Below are 27,992 nucleotides of genomic sequence, written 5' to 3'. Positions count from 1 at the left end.
GGTTCCCCCCCCCAATATATCTGAGCAGCAAGGTCTTCAAGTTTCATGTAATTAATTTTCTGTTTACGTCCGTCTCATGGGGATTAATGAAGGTTGTTGAACTTTGCAGGACAGAAAAGCCCATACTGCATGCACACATCAGTGCAAAATTAACCTTCAGTTCGAGTTGTATAAGGATACACGAAACATTGGGAAATATAATATGTGAACTGTAAAGGCTGAATTCGAAGTGTTTTTGAAGACCCTTTGCACCGGTAATGCATACATGCTATGCTTGGCAGGGACTTAGCAGCGTGTGTGTGTGAAGGCAGGGAGAAGGCAGCTGAATGTGTGTACTATGAGGGGATTTCATTAATGCTATCTGGTGTGAATGTAACAGTGGCTGTGATGCTTATCTTAATCTTATTTGGCTATAGAGGCTGGTTCAGCCAGGCACGGCCACCAGCCCTCAGGACACACACGTGTTTTATTTATTTATATATATATATATATATATATATATATATATATATATATATATATATATATATATATATATGCGCGTGTGCACACATTTCTGATAATGTTTTTGTTTGTGCGTTGCAGTGAATTAGGAATATTATTGGAAGTGATTAATAAAATCCACTGAATTGTATCAATTTAAAATCCTTTATAAGGAGATAAAACCGAAATGGACGACAAAACCAGTTACCATAGAAATGATGCATCGAAATGTGTTGGTGTTGAACTTTGTGTACATGTTTAAGTTATTTCACTCAATCTCGTCGTATATGAGCCGATAGCCGACGAGGCACGGGACGTCGAATCGGCTATAAGCCACGTACGACAAGATCGAGCGGAATAACTGTTGTTATTCTATCCACATTCACTGGATTTTGAGAAACGGAGCATTTTTATTTTTTGCAAATTCGATAAATCAAGCCTTCGTACAAAACGTCCAGCAAAATCATTTCCGCCTAGAATCGGCGAAATGAAAGTAGCAATTTGTGGAAAATGCGATGGTAATTGTTGAAAAAAAAAATGGTTCGTGCCGTCAAATGCTTTCATTCAGTATTTTGTTGCCTTTGTATTTTTTGTGGTTTTGTTTTCGAGTAGAATTTTATTTCGTCCTCGGTTGGTTCAGCGCCGCCGTTTTGTTTTTCTCCACTCACGGTATATGAGCTGATATCCTAGTAGTAGAGTAGCCAATCGGAGCGCACGATTGCTCATATCCAGTCAATGTGGATAGAATAATACGTGGTATTTCGGATGCTTGTTAATTCATGATTTCAGCGTTCGTAGCTTTTAAACCGTGACTTTTAAACAGAGACGAGCGGTATAACGTGTCCCCTTTTCTGAAATATTGCACCATCCTTTTCTAAAACAATGAAGGTTTGAAACATTTACAAACGGATCGCAAGCAGCTGATTTGATGTCAGTATTTCAGTGCGCCATTAAATCTTTCCAATCGTGAAACGATGTAAAAGTTTATTTTAGAAAAGGTTGTTTTTTTTAATTCATTTCCTGCTATAGATGTTAAATGATCTCAGTTTGTTAGCGACTCATGATGCACATCGTGTATTGCAGCAGCGTCTTGACGTATCGTGGTATGATGTGATGTTATTTGTCATATCGCGCACCACTAACTTAAACATCATCTATTGTTTTTGAGGGAAAATATTTTTTCTCTGTCACTACCAGGAGCTTTGAATTATAATTATAACCAGCATGGGTCAGAAGTCAAGTTCTAAGCGAGTGTGTGAGACAGTGTCCTTATGCGAAATGCGTTCCTGCAGTTATAGCTGAAAATGTGTACACACACACTGTGGAAACGTCCTCAGCGATGCGCCTCCTAATCCTCGGCTTCCTCCCAATGTCACACAAGCTTAATATTACCATTTATTATTTGCTTGTTTCATTTGGAGCTACAATGGCCTGTCAGTGAGCGCTTTATCCTTTTTAAATCCACTATTTAAAAGTTGAATACAATAATCCAGGAGCTGATTCCTGAATCCCAGGACTTTTCTTCCACTTGCTCCTTTTTTTCCCCCCCCCCTGCAAGTTGTCAAAAAAAAAAAAACACACACACAAATATAAATTGCAAACATTTGTGTAGAGCTGTGTGTGTGGTGGGCAGGGGGGGTATTTTTTTTCTTCCCACCCCCCATTTGAGAGACTGACGGGACGGATCTTTGTCATGACCGATGATGTCATGTGACCGACATATCCACCAAAGTCACATGGTGCTTTGGGGGGGAGACCAGAAAAGCATCACATCTTTCCAAATTCTCATCTCTTCATCACTTGAAACTTTCCCAGAAATCCGCATACAAGCGAAGAGTAATGAGAAATTTCCGATATGTGCACTGCTGCTTGTGTATTCGCCTTTTTCTGTTCTCACTCTGACCTCCGTTTGACTTTATTTAACTCTGCGTTGTTTGTTAATACCAATGAACGTTATCCAAGATCGTTTCAGCACTCGCAGCCGTTCGGTAATTGCTCTTTAATTCCACTCCGACCTGTCTGCACGTTAACAAAGCTAGGGAGGAGGACCAAAAAAAAAAAAAATGGTGTTTGGATGCTAATTCTTCTGTTGTTGATGTCAGGCGCATACAGGTATTAGAGAGCTAATGAGTAGAGAGGGCGATTACATAAGCTTAAGGGATCTTTCATCTTCTTGTTACTTTCATCCCGTCCTTCAAAGAAATCCTTCGCGTCGCTGGAATGCTCAGAACGGCGATGGCGGCGACGGTCCTGCATCTCAGACCCATTTCACCGATTTGGCTGGAACCTGTCTGTTGTTCCTGTCTGCTCTTAATGAAGGCTAAAATGTATAATCAGTGTCTCTCTGGAGGTTTAATTAGAAACTTGTGTAGGATTTTATTTTTTTTTGTAAATATCTGCTCTTTTAACACCACTCAGTGGGTGTATATTGGAAGAAAAATATACGCGTCTCATATCGTTCCTCTGTATGTATGGAGTCCTTGTGTATTGTGTCTCGAAGCCTCTCGCGTTTCCTGTTTTGGCCCCGTAGGCTTAATATACAGTGCGTACGGATGAGCCGGCAATAAAAAAATTGACCTAACTTGAAATAGTCTGGAGGATGTTGGCGCTGGTGGTTTCTGAAGCAGCACAAAGTCTCCACGTTAATCCCAGCTAGTGTGGGAACAAAACAGGCCGCCTGTAATCCGGCCTCCTAATCCAGCATCGTCTTATTGACAATGGCAGCATCGTGTGCAGTGTCTAATACGCCGCCGCCGCCGGACACGCATCTGGCCGGCTTCCTAACTTGCGTGTCGATCTGTGCGACTGAGAAAGAGTCGCTGGGTTAATCTCATTTGATGCACTACAGTTCAGGGAGACGGAAGGTTCGGGAAATACAAGCAGCCGTGTGTTTGTTCCAACAGATCTGTGATTCTCAAGATACTACTACATCATAATATACAGTACTGTGTAAAAGTCTGGGTTTGGGGTTTTAATTTTACGACTTCGTTACGAGTCAAAATATTTTATATTCCAAACGTCATTTTTCCAGCATAAAATGAAAAGTTTCGGAAAGTTCTCAGTACGTCGTTAAAGAATGCAGCGTATTGCATGAGACACCACTTTTCAGACAGACTGCTGGGTTTTGCTGCAAATCTAAGAAGCAGGTGTGATCCTGTCCAGAAGAACTGCGTCTGGTCCTGTGAGATGCTCAGTAAAACTTGCAGCTCGTTTCCTTTTGATAAAACTGCACACGTTGTACCTGAATCTGCAGTTTATTTTTAAAGCAAAGCGTCGTCAGGGAAAATATCGACACCGCTTCATTTATTACTGGTTTACTGCACTTTATAGTATTTTATATTTTTTTTTAAACTCGTGTAGAAACATTTAACTTCATGACTTTTAAGGACTCTTTACTCGACAGCATTTCTTTTGCACAGAACTCTCCGTTCGTTGTTATTAGTATTATTGCATATTACAGAATTAGTCAACAGTATTGCGATACTAAATTCTGAACTTGAGAATAATATTTAAGTGCAGTTCTACATATAGCCGCCTTCGGCCTTTAGCTTTTTATATTTTGTTACGTAATCTTAGTTTTATGTGCAGGTCCACAGTAATTGGCTTTAGCTGTTGCAATTTCCCTGCCTTAGTTTTATTATTATTGTAAAATTATTTTATCTAAATAAATAAATGTTACTAGGATGTATTTATAATGCTTCGAACCGACACTTTATCTTCCAGGACAGTAGTATTTAATGCTCTAATAAATATGCGGCAATTCCAAGTGATGTATTTTGCATAATAATTCATACTTGGCATATTTTGATTTTAAAATGCGGGCGATTTTTGCAAAGCAGCTCGTTGCTCAGAATTCAGTCGTCATCGAGCAAACCTGGTGCGTACGATCACATGGGAACAAAGTGGTTGAAAAAAAATCCTCATTATCATCATTCACCATCTTTACCAAGTGCTATAAACGTGCTTGAGTAAACGTGTGTTACTGAAAAGTAGCAAATATGTCATAATGCTTTTTATATTCGATTCAATTAATATTTTCTTGCATGTCGGTAGTATATTAAAATTCGGAGTAAATATTGCACAGCACCCTCTACTTTACTGCTCTCTGTACTGAAATATCCAGCAAGCCAAAGGCTCGGTCAGATATCGTGTCAGAGATTGTGGTTTCATTAATTGCGTTTTCATATTTAGTTATCAGTAGCTACATTACTGGATATGAGCAATCGTGTGCTCCGATTGGCTACTCTACTACTAGGATATCGGCTCATATACCGTGAGTGGAGAAAAACAAAATGGCGGAGCGTGTTGCTGAACCAACCGAAGACGAAATAAAAATACTCGAAAACAAAACATCAAAAAAAAAAGCAAAGAAATATGGAATGAAAGTATTTAATGGTTTTTACATTCTTCATTTTTATGCATTAAAATGTGTTGATTTTTTTTTTTTTTTTAAAGTCTGGTTCAAAAGCTCAACGAAGTTTGAAAATTACAGAACTGAAATGTCCAAGGAAGAATTAAATAAATGTCCAAAGCTCTTCTATACCTCAGCAAGACGCCACTTTCTCACAAAAAAACACCGCTAAAGTCAATTCGTGCAGCCGTCGACAGGTTTTTAAGAAGTCCGCCTGAGCAGAAATGATTTCGTCGGACGTTTTGTATGAAGTTTTTAAATTTGCAAAAAAAAAAAAGTTCCGTTTCTCAAAATCCAGTGAACATGGATAGAATAAAACAGTTACTCCACTCAGTCTCATTGTACATGGCTTATAGCTCATGTACAACTCGGTTTTGTGGAATAGCTGTTAAATATATTGAGGTTTAAAATGCTTAGCATTAAAGACGTTTATAAATCACTGCTGTAAGTCAGATACTTATTACTAGTGCTGAAAATAATTTAGACGATAAACTAAACTGTAGCTTTTAGGAGTTTTGTATGTTTTCTGATGGATTGTGCACTGTAGTCGCTGTGCCTCTGCCATATGCCTGCTTATGTGTGTGTGTGTGTGTGTTCTCTCCTATAGGGAAGAATAAGGAGGAGGAGGAGGCCATGATGCAGGAGTGGTTCACGCTGGTGAATAAGAAGAACGCTCTGATCCGGCGCCAGAATCAGCTCTCTCTGCTGTGAGTTCCTGTTTGCCCTCTTCAGCCTCTTCCTCTCTCCCTCTGTTCCTTCTCCTCCTTTTTTTTTTTTTTTCCCCTCCTCTTTCTCATGCTGAAACGTCACTGACTATGTACACACACCTTTAACGTTTAGACACCTCCACTTCAAAACTGTCGACCCTCGGGACCAGGGTGCAGGATGAAGGTCAGCCGATGAAGGGCACAGCGGCTTATTCCATCGCCCCCATCCCCCTACCGGGTTCAGGCGGAAAAATGAAATCGCGTCACTCACCTCAGCTCACGGCTGTAATGAAATTCAGCGCTCGTGTTATTTCAGCCATTAGCTGTATTGGATCAACCTGTACTGACTTAAAAAGCGAACATGACACGGCGCTGGAACTGATTGTCATGTGTACATTTTAATGTGTAAAAAAAAAAAAAAGGCCATTATGTAATCTTACATTCCTTGTAGAATGAATGAGACCAAAGATAATTGTTCTGTAATCTGCCCTTTTTTTCTTTGAATGGGACGCACAGTAAATCCAGGTCAGCTTTTAATTCCAGAGAGAGAGAGAGAGAGAGAGAGAGAGAGAGAGTTCCCAAGCTCCTGCAAATGACAGATCGAAGTGTCCTAATCATATTATATCACTGTGGGGGGAAAAAAATGAAAACGCAGTTCTAAGTGCTCAATTAAAAGAGTCTTGATTAGTATTATTCCTTTCATTTTTCTCTTTTGTCAGCGAGCAGGCTCTGAAGGACGAATTCTATTACGGACGGGAATGAGTTCATTTCCAGTACATTTGAAAGAGCTGAAATTAAATTTGCTCGTTGATACAAATACCCCCTCTCACATTCCTTCCCTCCTTAATCACGGCTCTTTTCTGCGCCGTCCTATCGCCTCAGCCAGCCCTCGCCGCCGCCTGTTTGGGTATCGCTTATTTGCAGTAGATTAATGTGGCGCGGCGAGGTGTCGGCGAGTGCTCGAATCGATGTTTATTAAAGGTTTCTTTAAGTGTTTAATGATTTCGTAATTAACATATTGATGAACTTTTACAACTTGCCCAGGGAGAGGGAGCATGATCTGGAGAGACGCTTCGAGCTGTTGAACCGGGAGTTAAGAGCAATGCTGGCGATTGAAGGTAAGCGAGAGTGGATTTGGGAGGGTGGGAGGGGTGAAAAACACAGGGTGTGTGTGTGTGTGAGAGAGAGAGAAAGTCTTTCTTTTACCTCATCATCTCTGTCTTCACCTTTTTAACAATACTTCACTTCTCCATCCAGAATTGATGCTTCTTTATTAATTATATTTAATGCAACTAAACAAATCTCTTGAGTGTGTTTGGTATTATTGTTGAGTACAAACGTCATGTAAGCATCAATACCACCGCATCTGTGTGATGTGCTCTAAGGCAACGCGGACTGCCGCTATACTTATAATCTTTCTTGAGTGCATGTTATCCAAGCGGGAAAAGACTCCAAAGGGGGGGAAAAAAAAAAGCCCGTATCAAAGTTGTCTGGTTAACTTTAATCCCTTTGACTGTGTCCCTGCTTTCGCAAAATGAACCTTTCGCAATCGATGCAAATTGATTTTGCTATTCGATGGTGACCCTTTGCACCCCTCGGCTAGCCACGGTAATTTCTTTCTGCACCTGATAAGCGACCTGATCCATCATAAATCAATTCTAATTAGTTTGAGGAGGCTGACGGACGACATGCATAGCTAAGCAGAGAGCCACGTCTCCACCGTATGCTCCCCCCCCCCCCCCCCCCCCCCCCCAATTTATTTCCACTACTTTTATTCAGGGTTGATTACACATTGGTGGGAGGTTTTATAATGCGATTGCTGCGTTTTGAGGGTGAAACGTGTTTAGTGGGTTGTTTTTGGTGTTTTTTTTTTACTTTAGAACAAGTTATCGTGCTGTTTTTGTTTCTTGGACATTGAATTGATGGACTGTTTTGGTCACAGGTTATCTGAAAATGGACTGTGGTGCCCTATACACAAGTCTCTTAGGCACATGCAAAGAAATCCCGTAGACCAAAAATGGATTTAAAAAATAATGAAATGAAATGTTTCAACGTTAAAAAAAAATACTATAAGCAGTAAGCTATAATAAATGAAACAAAGTCAATATTTGGCGTGAGACGACGCTTTGCTTTAAAAAATAAAAATAGCAGTCTCGGGTCCAGTGAGTGCAGTTTTATGCGTAACTGAGCTGTAGGTTTTACTGAGCATCTTACAGAACCAGCCGCAGTTCTTCTGGACACTTTGACTGTCACGCTCACTTCTTCATTTTGCACCAAAACCCAGTCGCCTTCATTATGTTTTCTTTTTTAATCTGAAAAGTGCTCTCTTATAATGTAATATGCTGCTCAGATACAAACTTTTTTCTTCCCTGTAAGATTTAATTTTGTGCTGGAAAATGAACAAACGTTTGGAAGTCTAAAATGTTTTTGTACTGACTCGATAATGTAGAAGTCATTAAACAGGAAGTTTGGATGAAAAAAAAAATCAGATGCCTATAGGGACTTTTGTACAGTGCTGTATATCTCACTATATCCAATGCCCACCATATCAACCTATAAACTGGAAACTTGTTGCCGTTTATCGGCCTTCGCGTGCTCGCTCTCTCTCCTCTCTCTCTCTCTCTCTCAAGCTTCAGCACTTAACATTCAGAGACGGCTCTTTTCTTGGGCGAAGCAGTGATAGTTCTGACCTGCTGGTGAGGGAAGCGAGTGCATCGCTTTCTTATTTGGTGCTCCAACAGGTCTTTTCACAGCCAGCCAACACAGACAGGTAATTTCTGATTTGCTTGGCCGGCTGACGACAGTAGTAATAGAGACCACTGAGGTGTTTACACACGCGCGCGCACAGGTCGGAAAAAGCACAGGCACTTCATCTCCGGCAGGTGCTGATATGGTACTTAAGTCACTTCTCTTCCCCCCCCCCCCCCCCCCCCCCCCCCCAAAAAAAAGTACATCTTGTACTTGAAAGAAAATTCTAGAGACTTTATGCTGTTGTTTAGTTCTTGTAATTATTATTATTATTATTATTATTATTATTATTATTAAGCATTCGTTTTCATATCACTGTCTTTTCAGTAAAATTTATTCTCAATTTAAAAGTCTTTTGGTTTCTCAAAAATGTGGCTCATGGGGCGTCGTGGCTCAGGTGGATAAGGCGCCATACCATAAATCCGGGGACCCGGGTTCGATTCCGGACCAAGGTCATTTCCCGATCCCTCCCCGTCTCTCTCTCTCCCGCTCATTTCCTGTCTCTACACTGTCCTATCCAATAAAGGTGAAAAAAGCCCCAAAAAAATCTTTAAAAAAAAAAAGTGGCTCATCATGCAGACTTAAATTTTGCTATGTAGTATTATATAGCAAATATATTTAAGTTATTCCACGAAATCAAGTCGTACACGAGCTGATTGGCTATAAGCCATGTACGACACGATTGAGTGGAATAGCTCTTTTATTCTATCCACATTCACTGGATTTTGCGAAACGGAGCATTTTTATTTTTTGCAAATTCGATAAATAAAAACTTTATACAAAACATCCGACAAAATAATTTCCACTTAGAATGAAAACAAACCGGCGAAATGCAAACCGGAGCAATTTGTGAAAAATGCTGCTATAATAATTCTTGAGAATTTTTTTTAAATATACGTTTTTACCATCAAATACTTTTATTCCATAGTTTGTCCCCATCCCCCCCCCCCTTTTTTTGTGTGTATTTTTTGAGGTTTCGTGTTCAAGTCGAGATATTATTTCGTCCTCGGTTGGTTCAGCAACACGCGCCGCCAGTTTTTTTTTTCTCTACTCACGGTATATGAGCTGATAGCCTAGTAGTAGAGTAGCCAATCGGAGCACGCGATTGCTCATATCCAGTGAATGTGGATAGAATATTATGATGTATAATATTAGGACTTAAGCTCTCAAGAGGTCATGGTGAGGTTTGAAAGGACGAGAAAGGCACACACACACACTATCCAATTGACAAGGTGGAGAAGATTCATGTGCAGGTTTGCTTAAAATAAATAAATAACACAGCACGTATTCATGTCGTCTAAACGATAACCTGCTCTTTGGTCCTTTGGATTTGCAGGCAACATTATGGAGAAGGTGAAAAGAAGGGCCGAGGATTGAATGTGGCCTTCTACAATATGCCATGGTTCTTATTTTTCTGCCTCCAAATTGATCCTTTTTGGCCTTTTTATCTGCCTTCCATACACACACTCACACTCTCTCTCTCTCACCTTCTCACACACGTTTCTTGCCCCTCCTCGTCTCCATCTCTTTCTCAGTTCAGACTTGGTGCACTCCGGGGCGTGTTATTTGAAAGTGGACGCGCCTCTCTTAAAGGGATTTCTGCATAGGTCCCCTATTTTTTGTTGTTGTTACGGTTTTATATGATAAGCTTTTTTTTTTTTAAAGATGTTTAAAATCAATATGTAATCCTGTGCAGGAGCTTATCCCCCCAACAACCCCATTTGTAAATCTATTTGAGCTTTGTTACCCGCCCGGGCCGGCGTATTCCTCAGATTGATTAGGTGCAGTGCCAGGATCCTGTCAAATGGCTGCCTTTGATGATGTTGCAAACTCTTTCAAGATTGCTAGTTGACTGGAACTGCAGATAAGGCTGGGTGACAATTCCTCCTTTTTTTTGCACTATTCACAAGGAAAAAAAAATCTATCTATTTCCATTTCGGTGTAGATTTCAGGGGTGTTTGTGAAGGTTTGGGTATTTGCTGCTGCTTCTTTTTTTTTTTCCTCCCAGTGAGGAGTTTTGTACTCTTCAACAAAAAGGATATTTATATTCTAGTCACACTTTAAAAAAAAAGTTACTCGTTCTTACGATTATCCTCATTTCAGGGTTTAATAAAATTAAATCCCAAATAGTTTGTCTACTTTTAATGCTTCATTGTTATTCCTATTGTATATTGAGCAGTTATTCCACAAAATCGAGTTGTACATAAGCTGATAGCCGATGAAGCGCGTAGCACCGAGTTGGCTCTAAACCATGTACAATGAGATTGAGTGGAATAACTTTTTTTTATTAGATCCACATTCACTGGATTTTTTTTTTTTTAAGATATTTTTTTTGGGATTTTTTTTCACCTTTATTATTGGATAGGACAGTGTAGAGACAGGAAACGAGCGAGAGAGAGACGGGGAGGGACCGGGAAACGACCCCGGGCCGGAACCGAACCCGGGTCCCCGGATCCACGGCACGGCGCCCCATCCACCTGAGCCACGACGCCCCCACACATTCACTGGATTTTGAGAAAGAGTATTTTTATTATTTTTTTGCAAATTCGATAAATACAAACTTTATACAAAACGTCCGACAAAATAATTTCCGCTTAAAATAGAAGCAATCTGGCGAAATTACAGGAGCGATTTGTGAAAAATGCTACAGTAATTCTTGAAAAATAAAATTAAAAAAAAAAGTTTTTACCGTGAAATACTTTCATTTTATATTCGTCCTCGGTTGGTTCAGCAACACGTGCCGCCATTTTGTTTTTCTCTACTCAGTATATGAGCTGATATCCGAGTAGTTGAGTAGCCAATCAGAGCGTGCGATTGCTCATATCCAGTGAATGTGGATAAACAGAATTGACAAGATAACACTGTGTGCTGGGATATCCGTATGATGGTACACCATGATAAAGAAAAAGGCATTATATTTTTAATGATGGTGTCTTTTTTTTTCCCCCCATCTTAAAAAAAAAATAAATAAATGTATGCCGTGTTAGTTTCTTCACAATTCCCTTAATCAGTCTTATCTTTTTAACAATCCTCTTTTCCAGCTTTTCTACCCATTTAGTGTCCATTTTGTAAATGTAAAGTTTACAAATGAAGCACTGCAATACACCAGAAAGTGCAATATTAATGTTTATAGAGTTAATCCTGTTAGAAATTGTTAATCGATCCAGGTTTTTTTTTGTTTGTTTGTTTGTTTTTACACAATTCTAGCTTTGCATGTGTGGATAAATTAAGTGGTGGCACGTTTTTGGTGGGTTTGATGGTGGTGTTTTTTTCTGCCTGCCATGTCAGGAAGTTTCAGTCATGCTGCAGTCTTCAGTAAAGTGTTGCACAGATCTGGTTTCAAAAGCCCCACACTTTCCTTTCCTGAGCTCCTCGTCAGCGTTTCAGTCCTCCATCCTCCTGAACGTGCTCGTGCTAACTCATTTTGCTCATTTCCTCCATTGTGAGTCTCTTGGCTAAGTTGCAAAGCTGTCATGACTTTAGTCCAAAAGTAACATCTAGACATTTGTGGTTATGAACGAACACCAGCAGAAGCAAGAAAATTATGAATGAAAACTGAATTTTATTTCAGAGCGAGCGTACACCACAGCCGTTTTATTTCATTCCGACAGTTCAAGCTCCTAAAGATCAGTGAGAAGTGAATTGCCTTGTCGACAAGAATGCAAGCAGACCAGCAGAAAAATGGATAGAATTTATTATTGTTCTCTAATTTCACAGTGTCGTTTCAGTCAGGTGAACGTGTGATAATTTCCCAATGGAGATCAGGGCTGAACATGTTTAGGTCTAATACAATATGTTATGTTAATAACTAGTGGTTTATTTATTTGCATTTTAAAAAATTGTTGTATATTTAGTTTTACTGACTGATTTACAACTGTCACAAAAAAAAATTTAATGAATAAAAAAAAAATTTTTAAGCGAAACTTTTATTGTGGCGTCAGGTTTGGCTGTGCAGTCGATGAAGGTGCCATTCCACAGACTGTTTTCCTGTCAACTTCTCCTTCCTAGGCGCCATGTTAGGCTTTGTCTTGAGCCCCAGTTGGCCTCCATCCAACGCCATCTTACATTGCCACTCAAATCCATGCACAGCCCAAATCTTCTGTAATAAGATCACGTATTCTGCTTCGGATTCCTCCGACTTTGCCTACTTCCTGTTTGTTTGTTTTGAGGGGGGTTTTTTTGGAAGAAAAGGAACACACGCTGAAATTTAATCTGGCGTGCTTTATATCACTAAACACAGGGACTTGAATGCAGAGCTGCGTCTTGATTGTGAAATTTTGTGGAAATATTAAAGCAGAACTCTCGGAAGAAGCACTCCGAGAGCCGTTGAGCAGTTTGCACTCTTGAATAAATTTCGCTTTGGAGGAGGGTCATGGGGATTTGAGCCAGTGCATTCTTGTGTAGCTTCTGAAGGCTCACATGGTTACCATTGGCGTGCATTGTTAGGGTTATCTGAATAAGCAGCGACCATGTGAGTTTTGACGTGATCGCCCAGGGCAGTGGAGAATCGGAGAGGGAGAGAGAGGAGTAATCCAAACAGACTGCACACACCACTTTTTATTACCCCCACCCCACCAGCCTCCTCTCGACTTGTTTGCCTCTTCCTCCTTTTTTAGGATTGGGGAGGGGTTCAGGCGCTTCCCTGAGTGACTGTGATGGGTTTGGGACTGAGGTTGAGGTGGGACGGGGCGAAAAGTGAAGGGGAGGGGCGGATCTGCTTGTTCACTCGTCCATGTCTCTCATCGCCCCTCTTCATTGTTTACCTTCCTAATGAGGAGGGTGGGACGCTTCAGGCTTGATTGACAGCTGCATGCTGCCTCTGCCACTGGGGAGCATCTTTGGCTTTTTGGCCGAGAATGATGACGGGGGGAAATGGAGGTGGGACGGAGTTGACAGTGCCTCCTCCCACCCCCCACCCCCCTCTCTCTCTGAGTGCATCACTCTACCTTTCTAGAAAAGTTTTGTTGGCCGTAGTTCACTCGTTCTCTCTGAAGTCACCATTGTCTTTTTTTTTCCCCTCCCCTTAATGCAGTAGGAGAGTGAATGAAGCACGACAGCGCGAGAATTTGTGAAAAAGAAGTAAAGCCTGTGAGATACAGTGACTAAATTTACAGGACTAATATTCTGCCTTGGTTTCTTTGCTTCTCACGGAAAAGTTTGAAACCGTAAGAACGTGTTCGCATATTTGCAGAGCGCTCGGCACATTAGGTTAAAGACGGACGAGCAGAGCGCTTTCCTTTGGTGCTGGAGCGCCCAGTAACTCGCCAAATATTGGTAGTGTGTTCATTTTGCCTCTGTGCTTCACTTCAAAGGCTAAATGAGGCAGCGGAGGAGACCTTTCAGAGCCCACCTCGGCTCCCAGCGTGATGCACATGCACATGCCGCCCCGCTGCCGCAATTTCACACGCGGCACACGAGAAATATTTATTTTTAATAAAGTCCACTTATTTTAAGGGTTGACATTTTGGCACGAGCAGCCTGAAGTGGTGTTTTATCTCCTGCGCAGATTTTTCGCACGAATCGATCAGTGTTGACGTGACACTTTTTTTTTTTTTTTTGTCAGGGTCGGGCTCATATTTTTATTCCTGTCAAGCTCGTATGGGCCGAGTACACACTCACTCCAGCACAGGATGTTCTTACACTGAGCTGAAGAGTAAGCTTGGTAACCAAATGTCCTGTTGGCTGTGAGCAAGGGCCCTAATCTCCACTTGTATCAGTAATGGCTGATCCTGTTCGCCAGGCTGATATTTCAGACCAGCAGGTCGGCCTACCTAGCCAGGTCACCTTTCTCACACAGGCACGCCTTTACTTTTTCAACCTGTGCCAGTCGGTGCGCTCAGAGTGTTGATGCGATGAAAGTTAAAGAGGTTAACTTTTTGATGAGGAATCACAAGTCATGCTCTTTATCCTGTATCGTGCCACAAGCCTTTGGAACGTGTGAGGACGGTTCAGGAGCGTTAGGAATGTCATGTCAAAGTCTTCGTGTTGATCTTCGGGTCGTCTTTTTGCCAATGTTCTCATGTTTTTTTAACTTCCGCTCCGATTAAGCTGACAGACCTTCCAAACCACAGTCGAGCAATTATTAGCTTCTTATTGCTGATAAAAAGCGTCGGGTTGCTTGTAAAGTGAGTGAAAGCAGCAGCTGCTTCTTATAATAACCCTCGCAAGTTCTCAGAAGTTGGAGCCTGTTTACAAAGTCCAGTGGTGAGGTTTTAATGATGATGCTGGGGCAGAGAGTTCTCCGTGTCTAGCTTTGGCTTTTTTCCATTCTCAGGTAAACGTGTTTTTGTGCCTTTTTTTTCCCCCCCGTGAAGTACCTCTCTCTCTCTCACTCACTCTGAATTCAGATTGGCAGAAAACCGAGGCCCAGAAGCATCGAGAGCAGCTGCTTCTAGACGAGCTGGTCATACTGGTCAACAAGCGCGACGCCCTGGTCCGAGATCTCGACGCACAGGAAAAAGAGTATGTCTACATCTTTCTTTCTCCATCTCCCAGCAAGGCATTCTCAGAGAGCTGATTTTTTTTTTTTTTAAATTACTTTTGGATCATCATAGTTGGTTAATATCTGTTTTTACTCACTCGCTTTGTGTTTAGAGGTCATGTAGGTCAGTGAGGAGACGATGGAGAGAATATCCTGATCAGTTACGTTACGTTACATTACAGGCATTTAGCAGACGCTCTTGTCCAGAGCAGCCTGGGGAGCGGTTGGGGGTTCGGTGCTCAAGGGCACTTCAGCCATTCCTGCTGGTCTAGGGAATCGAACCGGCGACCTTTTGGTCCCATAGCTGCTTCTCTAACCATTAGGCCATGGCTTCCACGTACTGGAAGATGGAAAGTTGTCCCAGATGGAAGTGTCATTTCCTTGAGTCCCTGTCCTTGACTTTGGACCTTTGACCGTGTGTGTGTGTGTGTGTGTGTGTGTGTGTGTGTTTGCAGGGCAGAAGAGGAGGATGAGCACCTGGAGCGGACTCTGGAACAGAACAAAGGAAAGATGGCTAAGAAAGAAGAAAAGTGTGTCCTTCAGTGATTTTCCAAACAGACACTAAAACTTGCTAAACTTGCTACAGACTTAAAAAACAAAAAATTGATTGTTTACTACAATTTTGAGAAATGTATTATTATTATTATTACTACTATAATCACAAGCATTGCATACTTGTTTATTTTGGCTTTACAGAAAAGTTTGGTCACCATTTGCAGCCCAAAACTGGTGCGAGTTAATTCGCTAATGCCTTTGGTTTTCTTTATACTGAGAGATTACATTTCAAAAACACTAATCGGTTCTTTTCTTTTCTGTTTTGTGTTGTGTTTGTGCTGAAAAGGTACTTTTATGTGATTTTAAACTTTTTTTTTTTCTGAAGAACCGAATAACCACGTCAGACAGGAAGCTCCATGATGACGATCCACTGACACTTCCTGTTTGTTGTTTCAGACAGACGCGTAGCTTCAATGTGTGTTAATTTCCCAGTGGAGATTAGGACTGAACATTTTGAGGTACAACACCACATGGTTTTATTGTATAGGGAATGTTTTGGGGTTTTTTTTTCTCCTTTTCTTTTCAGCATTTCAAAAAAAATTTTTTTTTTGCAGCGTTTTAACAATAATGACTCTAAACAGTTTCAGCATATCGTGTTTTATTCCAAGCAGTGTTTATTACTTAATGTATAACGTTTAATTCAACTACTTTTTAAATGTATAGGATATCTTCAAAGGGGATGTTGCATTTTAAAAAGAGAGAAAGAAAAACACCTTTTTTTTTTTTTTTTTTTTTTGCTTTGTTTGTTTTTCACATTTTTTGTTTTACCAAAAAGTTTAGGATGTTCCATAGAGGGAATATTAGAGTACTTTTAAGTACTTTTTATTTAGACTGAATGGTTAAGATGTACATTTCATTTCACTGTTTGAGCGAAGAAGAAGAAAAAAAAGCACGTGAAATCCTGTTTCCAGGAGCAGTTTGAGATCCGAATTAATTTATTGGTGTGTCCTTTGCGACGACTAACCATCTTTACAACCTTGTGCATTAACTCAAGGACCTTGTTAATATTTATTGTATACTTTAAAAAAAAAAATGCTTTCATACGCCATTCTCTGGTTCACCTTCGCGTGCTGCTGTCTTATTGTGTGAACGTTTGTTTATTTATTCTTAAAATGACCAGTCATCAATAAAACCTGAAATGCTTTCATACTCTTAACAAAACTCCTCTGGCCTTGTTTCTTTATTTTCTTATTTTTCTCAGCACTGATGTTAGCTGTGACTGAGGTCACAAATGAGCAAATTAATAATAATAATCTGTTAATATGAAAAAGTTGGAAAGTTTAAAGATCTTGAAGTTGAAATTGTAAGGATGTGGAATCTTAAGACAACGGTCCCAGTTATTGTTGGGGCGCTTGGGATGATCAGGAAAGGTTTGGAAAAGAACATTAAGATGATTCCTGGAAACATCATCCAGAAGATCGCACTGATTGGTGGTGCTCATATATTAAGGGAAGTCCTCACAATACCATCGTGATACTTTTCATAAAACAGCTTCAGTCCTTCTACTCTTGGACTCCAGAGGAGACCCGGTGATGGACTTTTATATTCAACCTGCTATAATAATAACACCAAGCCTGGTGCACACTATATATATATATATATATATATATATATATATATATATATATATATATATAGAAATTTTTTTAAGTAAACATTTTTCATCTTCACCAAACTATACCCTATTAATATATTTTAAATGTCTTTTTATTCACATTTTAATTCGTATTTAGTCTTTCTTCAAACGTGGGTTCAGGAGTAGTTTGGCCTTTTAAATAATTTAGAGTGCAGATTTATTTTATTTATTTAAGTTAATATTGGCTAGGTTACGTTTTCATGTTTTACTTATTCAAGGACAGTATGTGGTTAAAACTTAGTGGTCAAATTAAAAGTGGCAACAAACAAATAAATAATGGGAAATTGGTTATTTATTTTCGACATGATGTAGTCTGAACTCGACGCTGCGTGTGTGTGAGATTTGAGGTCGATGGATGGCACAGAGGGAGACGGGCACAGAGGGAGACGGGTCCAGTGTGAGAGAGCACTCCTTGCTGAATCTCTGCTAAAATATATCATTTATGAGAGGGAATTGATCATGTTGTGGGCTGAAATGAGCTCTGACAGCTCCGTCTTACCCTGATACCTCCACATTAATGTACAAAACCCCCCCCAGACACTTTTTGTTTCTGTTCTCTTTTTTTCCTTCCCACATCTGTGTGGTGACTGTAAGTGTGTAGAGTTCGCACTTAATAATCACTTAACTGATTTTCTCTCTCTGTCTGTCTGAGAGAGAGAGGGAGACGGATGGGGGGTTTTTTTGTTATTTTTTTTTTTTCTTGTGGAGCCTTGGCTGTGTAATCTATATAAAAGAAGCTGTGCTGGGATTTTTTTTTTTCCCTCCCTAATAAAATAACCACCTTAAACCATTTCAGGTTGTTTGGAAACAGCCACCAATATCCCAATAACTATTAAACCCATCCACTGTAATCATCTGCTTCCTAATGTGTAATTATAATGTTTAATATTTTTTTAAATATATAATATATGCACATGACTAATGTCACAAGTAGCCATCTCATTAAATCACACTGACACACACACATTAAAAACCCTAATGTGATTTTAAATTTAGGTGAATATCATAGAACCTGCTGGTGTTTTCTAAATAATTTGCCTGAATTCACAGCTAATTTCTTTGATTCTGTTTGGCAGAAAATAAAATCTGATCCCAAATGGTCAGAACAGAACACACACAAAAAAAGTTTATTAATATATTAGCTGGAAACTATTCATTTCTAAACTCGGCCTCTTCCTTAAAAATAATAAACACTCTGGTGGGATTAAGTTCTGAAACACCAAAGCTCAGATCATAGCTTGAATCCAGCTATAAAAGATGCAGCAGTGCTGTTTAACTGCACTGAAAATGAAAATATGATAAATTAGAAACACTTTCTCACACACACACACACACAATTCGGGATTTTCGTGTGTTTAATTCTCACAAGCTTTACATGATAATAATGAACTCTTACCTGGATCTCAGATATGTGCTGGATTACCGCCGAGCAAAACGGGGGGGTTATAAATAAATATATGTAAATAAATAAATAAAGCTGTGACGGACGCCGCACTTTCGAGGCAGTAAATGAAACTCCATGGGTCTGTGATTTATTTTTATCCCTTTTTTTTTGTACAGGTGTTCTTCCTCAGCTGCTCTTCCTCACCGTGTCCTCATGGAAAATAAAGCACAGGGTCAGAACAGTCCTGGGGTTTGGATCACAGGCCCTTCTTTCCCCCCCCCCGAATATATCACTGGTTATTTTATGCCTCGTCGTTTGTAATAAGAATCGACATTAGCTACTACAATCCCGCGAGCTGCTCCAGCACTGCCGGATACAAAGACACAAAACTTTTTTCTTTCTTTTTTCCTTTTTTTTATTCCCTCTTTCCGTCCTCCTCCTCTTCCTCTTCCACCTCCTCTTCTATTCGCCTCCTCTAATCCCGAGATTTGCGAGCTCGGCGTTCAGGGGGGGAAAAAAATCATGTGCAATTTGGGATTAGACAAAAAAAAAAAATGCTTTTAGTAACCTACCACAAAAAAAAAAATAATCCACAACTAGAGAACCTGATACTTTGTTCAGAGGGTTTATATGAGAGAGTAAGAGATTGTGTGTGTGTGTGTGTGTGTGAGAGAGAGAGAACAGAAATATATATATATATATTTATTATTATTTATTAATGATTCAATTTATTATTAATTATTGCGGAATATTATTGTGGGTTGAAGGATCACATTTCTTAAGCACCATTTATTATTGTTGTTTATAATGAACGTTCTAATGGTTAAACACCTTATAAAACATTAAGCTCAGCTGCTTTTTTTTCCCCTCCAAGCTTCTGTGCAACACCCAGTAACTTTTCCTCCATTGTTTTTCTCTTCACTATTGACTGAAGCATCTCAGTTCCTTCCTATAGGCCACTTTTCCTCTCCATGATTTTATAGACGTGTGTGTGTGTGTGTGTGAAGCCGCTCTTTGATTCGGATGGCCCATAAAGCTCGTAGAGCCAACAAAAAAAAATGTAATTTGGTTCCTTTACGGCGGTCACTTGCTTTGAACATCAGCTCGCTTTCAGACCGGGACTCAATTAGAGCCAGTTTATTTTTGGGGACACCGACAAAAGGGCCCGAACTTAACGAAGCTCCTTAAAATTAAAATGAACAAATGTCCATCCCGGACAACACTCCGACTCACACCATCTTCTGTTACCCCGTTTTTATTTATCGACATTAAAAAAGCAAAGAAAAAAGATGCTTAGGTGTTTATGTCTCCGCCCTTATTATTATTATTATTATTATTATTATTATTATTATTATTATTATTATCCATCATTTTCTTTCTCTTCAATCCCCTTTCCTTATTTCCCTCTAAAAAAGAGACCGCCTATTAAACTTTCTTCAGCACTATTCCCAAATCTAATTCTAAGTGGGGATTAGTCGGGCATTAATATTCATGAGATGGGTTCACAATAATAATAAAAAAATTTAAACTAAAGTGGATACATTAAAAAGTGTATTTATTTATTTTTTACACCGTATTTGTATCCCGCCTTCAGTCGGTGTTCTTTCGGCTGTGTGGGTTTAAAATACACAGAGTTGAGTTAGAAGATTAATCTGCATTTTATTTTATTTGCATTTTGCTTTTATTCGATGAGCTTATCCCTGTCGCTGGTTGCCTGCTTAAGATTTTCTGCTCTTGGTTCCCTGAGTCGCTTTTTTTTTTTCTTTAAATTAATATTCGGTCCTTTTTTCAGCAGGTTTTCGATCACATGCATGTTTGGTTGTTTTTCTAAATTATGATTATTTCCACATTCGTCATATTTTCTTTACGTCTGCGAAAATGTAGTAGTAATAATAATAATAGTGACCTTACTAAACAAATTGTTCAGTTTGTGTTTTTCAGCATCTCACAACCTTTATTGTCTGAATCTATAATACTGCTCGATTATCAACAAACTATTTTTGTTTGGATAAAACTTTTAATTTCCCTCCGAACCCGCTTTTTATGCTTTTTCAGGAATTTTCCTTCCTCTCCGAGAAAGAAAAAAAAAAGGAAAGGAAAGAGTCCTCCAGTCGCTGCTGCTGCAGGTTTGTGTTGTTTCGGTGACAGAGGGAGGATGGAGTGGGCGGGGCTCCGAGCTCACTCTCGGCAGCGGATTGGCTGCGCTTGACGTCAGTCAGGCTCGGGGAGCGCGCTGATTGGTTGGCACGAAGCTAAGCTGCAGGTGTCCTGTGCTCTTAGAGAGGCAGGCTTAGGAGAAGGTGATCAATCTCCATCCGTCTACATTAGCAATCACCTTTTACACCGACGGCTCTCTGAAAACTTAAAACGAGTTTTTTGGGGTTGATTTTTTTTTTTTTTTAAATTTAAATATTTAAAAAAAAAACACAACTCCGGAATCACGCTGGAAACACATCTGAGCAGGTGTGTGATTTAACCATTTATAAAGAGGAACAACACCCGCACAGACAGACAGACAGACAGCTTGCTTTTAGGAGTGTTTTAAATCTTGTTTATTTTGTTCTCACTTTTTTCCCCTGATCTCTGACATTGGTTGGATATTTTTTTATTGTTGAGGTTTCAATCTGTGTGAAATTTTATCCGACAAGGGAGTTCAGACAGGTAAGCATTATTATTATTATTATTAGGGTTTTTTGTGTGCAATAATTGCTATCTGGACACTATTTAATGGTGCAGTGAAATAAGCGTGAATGCATGTCTGAGTAGTGAATTACTGACCCTCCACTTCTGCTTGGTGTTCAGTCGGTACCGCGAGAGTTCTGCTCTATAGTTCAGCCATTAACCCTCGAAACTAAATTATATGCAAGTTTTAAAAATAAACACGGTTATGTTTTAATTTCCTGGAGGGAGGACTGGCACTTTTTAGGGGTCGATGCCCTCATTTCTGGGCTCCTGGAGCCTAATTGGAGAGGCGTGTTTTTTGTTAATTTAGTCCAGTGATCAGGCCGCTGCTGATCCATTCTCCCTGGAGCTCTAATCTACACTGCAGTGGGCTTCATTTGCACACAAGAGCTCTCCTTTTAGTTCAGTCAAAGCAAAATGTCTGAATATAGAAATGTTAGATAGATAGATAGATAGATAGATATATATATATATATATATATATATATATATATATATATATATATATATATTCCTTTTTTTTTTTTTTTTTAAAGCTTGCGCCCACACATTAATAAAAAAAAATTATTTGTTCAGAAACATTGTCATTGCACTTTATCATGTGAAATTACTGGTTACTAATAATTAAAGCAACTTATTTATTATTGTGTAGAGTAGATAAATGCATAAAGTCATCTAAAGAGATGTTTTATTTAATCCGATAATTAAATTATTTAAAAAGTTTTACTAGGTAGATGTTTAGTTTTTATTTCTTGGGAAATGATGACACTAAAAACCCTTTTTCCATGTTCAATTAAGTAAAAGACTGTAATGTAGATTTCTTTCCCCTAAATTGTGTGCGCACTGCAGTGAGGCCTACACGTTCAGCTTTCCCCTTTATTTTCACTCCTTCCAGGAGACTCGATCCTGCAAAAATAATTCAATTAATAAGTTTTACATTTATTAAAAGGTTTTCTACATGAATGTTTCAGATGAATTTAATCTGTCGAGCTGGACACAAACATTATATATTTTTTTAATAATGTAGTTTACCTGGAGTGAAGAGGAAGAAGAAAATATTAAACCTGGTGCGATTTTCCAGTCCAGGTTTATTTTTGGTCTTGATTTGTGGACAGTCGGAAGTTTCCTGGAAAACTGCGCAAATTATTGCGCATGCATTTTATTCATTAGTTGTTGATTTAAACACGGTGTGCGCGCAAACGCACTTTTTTTTCTTACTTCAAGCCAGTTGACTATTTATGTGGAATTTTTTTAAAGAGTTGCTCCTGTTAATCTGTTTATATTGGTCTTGACTGGAATGTCGCATTCATTTTTCCGCATAGGAAAAAGTGCATTAAATTAAATAAATAAATAAATAAATGAATGAACCCAGTACCGTGTTAAAAAGCGCACTTGTTTTGTGTGTTTTCTGTTTAGTAGTGTTGCCTTGTTTTGTGTTTGATAAGTGGCGGATTAATCACACCGACTTTATGTTTCAGGGTCTGTATTTTGGAGGCTTCAGCGCTCAGGCAAGCTGCATTACCGGGGTGAATCGCGCGCGATCTGGGCCGAACCGGGGCGACCCGCGCCTGCCTCTAGCATGATGTCATACCTCAAACAGCCCCCTTACGCCATGAACGGCCTGGGGCTGAGCGGAGCCGCCATGGACCTGCTGCATCCCTCCGTCGGGTATCCAGGTACACACACACTACTAACATTCAGCATTTCCACCCTTGGCGCATTTTGATCTTTTCCTCCAACACACACATTAATATATTTATTAAAATCACTAGAACACAAACTGTGTCTGAAATCACCAACAAAACCAGTTCAGTGTTCCTGCGGATTTAAAGACTGTAGAGCTCACATTCCTGTTATTCTTCCGAGCTTTGTTTAGAGGCTTTAGAAGGGGGAGAAAAATCTTCCACCGACTGAGTCGTGGTTGATCCTGGGGATTAGTAGTAAGCCTGCATCAGCTTTTAGTGTGTGTGTGTGTGTGTGTGAGTCTTTCTCTGCACTACACACACATTTTCAGCTCTCCAAGAGCGTGTTAATGAGCTGATGAGTTGAGTTCGAGGAGAGAAACTCACTCACATGGGCAGCGCAGGAAGAATAAACGAGCAACATCTGGAAGTGCAGATATTTACTTGGAGGATTTTATTTTATTTTATTTATTGATGTCCTGAAAATATTTTGTCGCTTGAGTGTAGTGAGTTTGTTCAAGTTTCCATGCGCTCAGGAGGAATCAATACTTCACTCCGGTATGTGTTTTAGATCTTTTTGCTTCATGGAGTTTTACACTCGCGCTTCCATTTCACTCTCCTCTCCAGGTTTTTCAGGATTGGGGCACTAAAGCTTTTGATTTGCATTTCATATTTGAGTGAAGTGTAACAGTTTTGACAGGCTTTTAGGGGGAGCGCATGATCTCCTCCTCAGGAGCAAGGCGCATGGGCTGGATCAGATGCGCTGTCGGAGATCTACCCTACAGAATACAGTATAGTTTTGAATAATTACAGATTTAATCTCTGGATGTGTATTTTATATATAATTTTTTTTTTATGTCTGACTTTAGTTTTGACACAGGGGATTAAAATAGTTCCAGTAGGTTATATTTCAACTCCCTTAAATAAAGGATGTGCACTAAACAAAGTAGTGATTTCACAGGGGGGAGTTTGACTTTTTTTTTTTTTCTACACAGAAACTTAAAATCTTGTTTTCTGTCCAACAGCAACCCCCCGGAAGCAGAGGAGAGAGAGAACCACATTCACGCGCTCACAGCTCGACGTTCTTGAAGCTCTTTTCGCCAAAACCCGGTACCCGGATATATTCATGCGGGAGGAAGTGGCCCTGAAAATCAATTTACCCGAATCCAGAGTGCAGGTCAGTTTCCACTAATGATCAATTTGGGCTAATGATTCACCAACATGAACAGTTAGTGGGAACACAGAAGGAGCTTTTAATTAAAAAAAATTGTCCTTATTTTATTTGGAATATTTGCAATAAGAGAATGCAGCTGCAGAAACTGTCCAAGCACATTCCAGAGAGTGTGGCGTGTTGCACTGTTTAAAATTAATAAAAAAAAAAGTGTTTGCAGGATGAGTAGATGTTAAGATTTAAAATTTTTATTTTGGGCTTTTTTTTTTTAAGTTTCTATTTAATATTACTCTGTTAGGTTTACTCTAAATAATAAGCTAACATCTAGGCTAGTGCTCAAGAGCGCCCCCTATGCTCGCTGTAATATTTCTTGCACGCTTTTTTTTTCCCTTTTCTCCCTTTAGTGCGTGGATTTTCTGTTCAAAGCTTATTTGAATTACTTAAAAAAAATTAACCAAATGAAATCACTTCCTATAAGGTAGATAGACTGACTGTATTGATCCCAAGCTGGGAAATTTTATTGCAGCAGCAGCAAGTTATCAGATGTGCGAAAAGAAAGACATACTGTACTCGTAGAACATAAAATAGAATTTAAAAAAAATCCCAAGAACAAGCAGACTACACGGATAAAAATGTAATGAGAGATAATATGTAGGCCTACTTTGTGCATTAATAGTGCTAAAAACAAGAAGGTAATTTAAATGAAGATAAACTGTGCAGAAGTGGCAGTATTGAACAGAAGATGAATGAAAAGTTTTAATGGTGCAAAATGGCAAACATATAAACTCTGGTTGGTGGTGAAGTTACAGGAGGGTCAGGGTTCTAAACAGGGCTATAGAGCAGAGCGGGGTCTCTGAGTTATTGTATGTTGGGAGCGTAATCTTGGGGTTCTAATCGGATGTGATTTCTTTTTTTCGTTGTCTTGCAGGGACTGAACATTAAATCACACAAAGCTGTTTAAGCACTGATTTAACAGCTTGACTGTTATATTCAGAAATCTTGGAGGTGATAAACTGTGAAATGAAGGGGATCTGTTGTGTGGTTTTTTTTTCCCCCTCACTCCGTCTCTGATGATTTGTAATACTAATTTATAATAGTTCTGAAAAACTGAATGATTTCAGATGTAGTAAGGACAAGCACCTCTTATTGAAGTACTTTTTTTTTTTTTTTTTGCCTCTTGCATGGGTGTGTGAAATAACACTCTAAAAGGAAAGACCCTCCTTGTGCTATTGAATTACCATCTCTAGTGAGAAACTCGATCATCTAATATCCTCCTGCCACCTCCTTGTGCTGTAATGAGATCCACAGGCCTGGATAGAAAGAGCCTTCATGCAAATTAAAGTAACTAACAGCCAATAACTAGGTGTTGTCCACACTGCTACTGTACAATGGCTTTGCCCTTCAGGCATGCACGAAAGGTCTTCTTTAATCATTTAATGTGACTCTGTGGGGGTGTGATTGTATTTCAGATGTGTCTGAGTGATGGTCTTGCTTCTCTGGGTGATTTATTTTTTTTTTTTCTTTAAAAAAAAAAAAGAGGTCCTTGTATAGTACGTTTTGCCTTTTCAGCTACTCTTGTGCATGCTTGTTTCATCGTGTGTGTGTTTTTGTTTTTTTTTTCTGGTTCCAGGTGTGGTTTAAGAACCGTCGGGCAAAGTGTCGTCAGCAGCAGCAGAGCGGCAGCAGCAGCACAAAAGCTCGGCCAGTGAAGAAAAAATCTTCTCCCACTAGAGAAAGCACAGGGTCCGAGAGCAGCGGCCAGTTCACACCACCAGCCGTGTCCAGTGCTGGCTCTGCTTCCTCTTCCACCTCTTCCTCATCATCGACCAACAACAGCATGTCTACCTCGATCGGGATGGTCTCCTCCATCTGGAGCCCGGCCATGTCTCCAGGTTCAGCGCCTCCCTCCTCGTCTCTGTCCGAGCCCGTTCCACCCTCCAGCGCCTCCTGTATGCAGCGCTCCATCTCTGGTTCAGCCTCTTCCACCTCCTCCTCCTCTTACCCCATGTCCTACAACCAAACCGCGGCGTATGGCCAAAGCTACCCCACACCGTCCGGATCCTACTTCAGTGGTGTGGACTGCAGCTCCTACTTGACGCCCATGCACTCGCACCACCACCCACACCAGCTGAGCCCCATGACGCCGTCTTCCATGCCCACGCACCACCACATCAGCCAGTCTTCAGGTCACCACCATCACCACCACCACCATCACCAGGCGTACAGTGGCGCCGGTCTGACCTTCAACTCCTCCGACTGCCTGGATTACAAGGAGCAAGCGGCATCCTCCTGGAAGCTCAACTTTAACACCGCGGACTGTTTGGACTACAAAGATCAGGCGTCCTGGAGGTTCCAAGTCTTGTGATCTGGTGGTGGTTATTGTATTTTATTTTTTCCCTCCCGTTCATCCTTCAGTCACTCAAATCACATCCATCATTCTCACTGCTTTTAATAGTGTGCTGAGTTTCTATATATAAATATATTTAAAATAAAAACGTTATACAGAGTTAACAAAATAGATGTTCAGCGTCGTATCTGAAAAAAGGAGGAGAACCATGTGGAAGAGATGTTTCTTTTTCATTCATTTTTGAAATGAAGAAGATTACAGACGGTTTTAAGCAACCTGACATTATCCTTTCATCCCTTCTTCAGCTCTGGAGGAAGAAACTTTCAGCTCACACATTGTGCAAGACTCTGAACTCTGTACAGCTTTATTTGTTTTTTTTTTTCTGAAATCGATTATTTTTAGGCTGCAAGAGATTTTTTTTTTTGGGTGTGTGTGGGTTTTAATCAGCTTGAGCTGAGCTGAATCCTGTATATAGGTTATGGGTCCGTTCCAGTGACCACATTTTAGCTGGCCTTGACGGAATTTGAGATGGTTTAATAATTTTTTTTTTTTTTTTTTTCCTCCTCTGCAAATTTTTTTTTTTTTGCCACAGAAATGAAGAATTGATCGCTGTCGGACTCGTATCTGAGATGCTGATCATGTCGGTTTGATGATCCTGGAAGAAGAGTTTATAGCCTGTGGAGGACAGGCCCTGTGTGTGCTGGGGGGAATCGAGCATATAAAATATAAAGGGGGGGAGAAGAAAATGAGACTTAAATCTAGAGTAGGTGAATTTGGGAAACATTTCATTCTGGTGAATCGGATTTTTTATTTTTTTTTTCCCCCTCCAGACAAAATTTAGCAGCAGAAACGTCATGATTTTCTTCATCAGTCAGGATGGACATTGGACGCATTTTCGAAGCACTTGATGGACTTTCCCCCCACTTTTAGAGAGAAATTGTGAACTTTTAACTCTAAGGAACATTTTTTTTTTTTTTCCCCAAAAAATGCCAGTGAGATGTTGAATGTATTTCAGGCGCAGGCCTTTACATTCCTGTCCGTAATAATAATGAAAATAATAAAGAACAGTTAACTACCAACTTCTTTACAGGGTGTGTGTGTGTGTGTGTGTAGGTAGCTGTCTTTCAGCTGTAAACTCCCACCATATCATTCATTTGCAAATGCTCGTGTAAGGAGAGAAAAAAAGGAAATCATTTTGTTCTAACACAATAGTTATGGAGTTGTTTTTTTTTTAAATAGCTCGACAGGCCAGACAGGGTGACATTCAGGTTTCTTTCACGTGAGCTTTTCAGGGAGGAAAGTTGGAAATAATGTCATTGTTAAGCTGCTGGGAAATGTTCTCTCATACACACCCCCTCCGAGCTGCACAGTTTCTCAGCCAGACTCATAGGAGCTTTGTTCAACTAACACTTTACCGTGTGTGTGTAACTTTTGCATGAGCTGAAAGTGTGATTATCTGTCTGACTGTATATGATCCATAACTGTTATTTTAGTTCCTGTCGGTATAGAAATGCAGTTCTGCTGAACCTCAATCACAGCAAAATACTCTCAACATGGGCTGCTGCTGCTGTTATTAGTTGTTTAAGTCAGTATGTGAGGGGGTGAGAGCACAGCCCCTTCTGTCTGTGGAACCCCAGTCTGTTTCCCCTCATCAGCCTGCGGCCAAATCGCTGCTCCTGATTGGGTAATTATGTGGGCGTGGTTT

General features: G+C 39.9%; 2 protein-coding genes across 6 annotated transcripts in view; both read left to right on the top strand.

Moving 5' to 3' along the window:
• ehbp1 (EH domain binding protein 1) overlaps positions 1 to 16,546 on the top strand; it is a 359,695-nt gene extending 343,149 nt beyond the window's left edge. For all 5 annotated transcript variants that reach the window (XM_060933432.1, XM_060933436.1, XM_060933433.1 and 2 more), the window contains 4 exons: positions 5,502 to 5,601; positions 6,646 to 6,719; positions 14,697 to 14,811; positions 15,286 to 16,546. In XM_060933432.1, the coding sequence (XP_060789415.1) occupies positions 5,502 to 5,601; positions 6,646 to 6,719; positions 14,697 to 14,811; positions 15,286 to 15,376 (380 nt within the window). In that variant the 3' untranslated portion in view covers positions 15,377 to 16,546. The remainder of the gene's footprint in view (positions 1 to 5,501; positions 5,602 to 6,645; positions 6,720 to 14,696; positions 14,812 to 15,285) is intronic.
• A 4,093-nt stretch (positions 16,547 to 20,639) lies between these two features.
• otx1 (orthodenticle homeobox 1) lies at positions 20,640 to 26,352 on the top strand. The gene is made up of 4 exons (XM_060932893.1): positions 20,640 to 20,705; positions 22,566 to 22,763; positions 23,795 to 23,946; positions 25,571 to 26,352. The coding sequence occupies exons 2-4, from the start codon at positions 22,667 to 22,669 to the stop codon at positions 26,303 to 26,305; spliced, it is 984 nt and encodes a 327-aa protein (XP_060788876.1). The 5' UTR covers positions 20,640 to 20,705; positions 22,566 to 22,666; the 3' UTR covers positions 26,306 to 26,352.
• The last annotated feature ends 1,640 nt before the right edge of the window (positions 26,353 to 27,992 follow it).

The sequence above is a fragment of the Neoarius graeffei genome, chromosome 11, assembly GCF_027579695.1.
Source record: "Neoarius graeffei isolate fNeoGra1 chromosome 11, fNeoGra1.pri, whole genome shotgun sequence".
Taxonomy (NCBI): Eukaryota; Metazoa; Chordata; class Actinopteri; order Siluriformes; family Ariidae; genus Neoarius; species Neoarius graeffei.
Note: the sequence above shows the minus strand (reverse complement) of the source record. Positions and strands in the feature narration are given on the sequence as shown.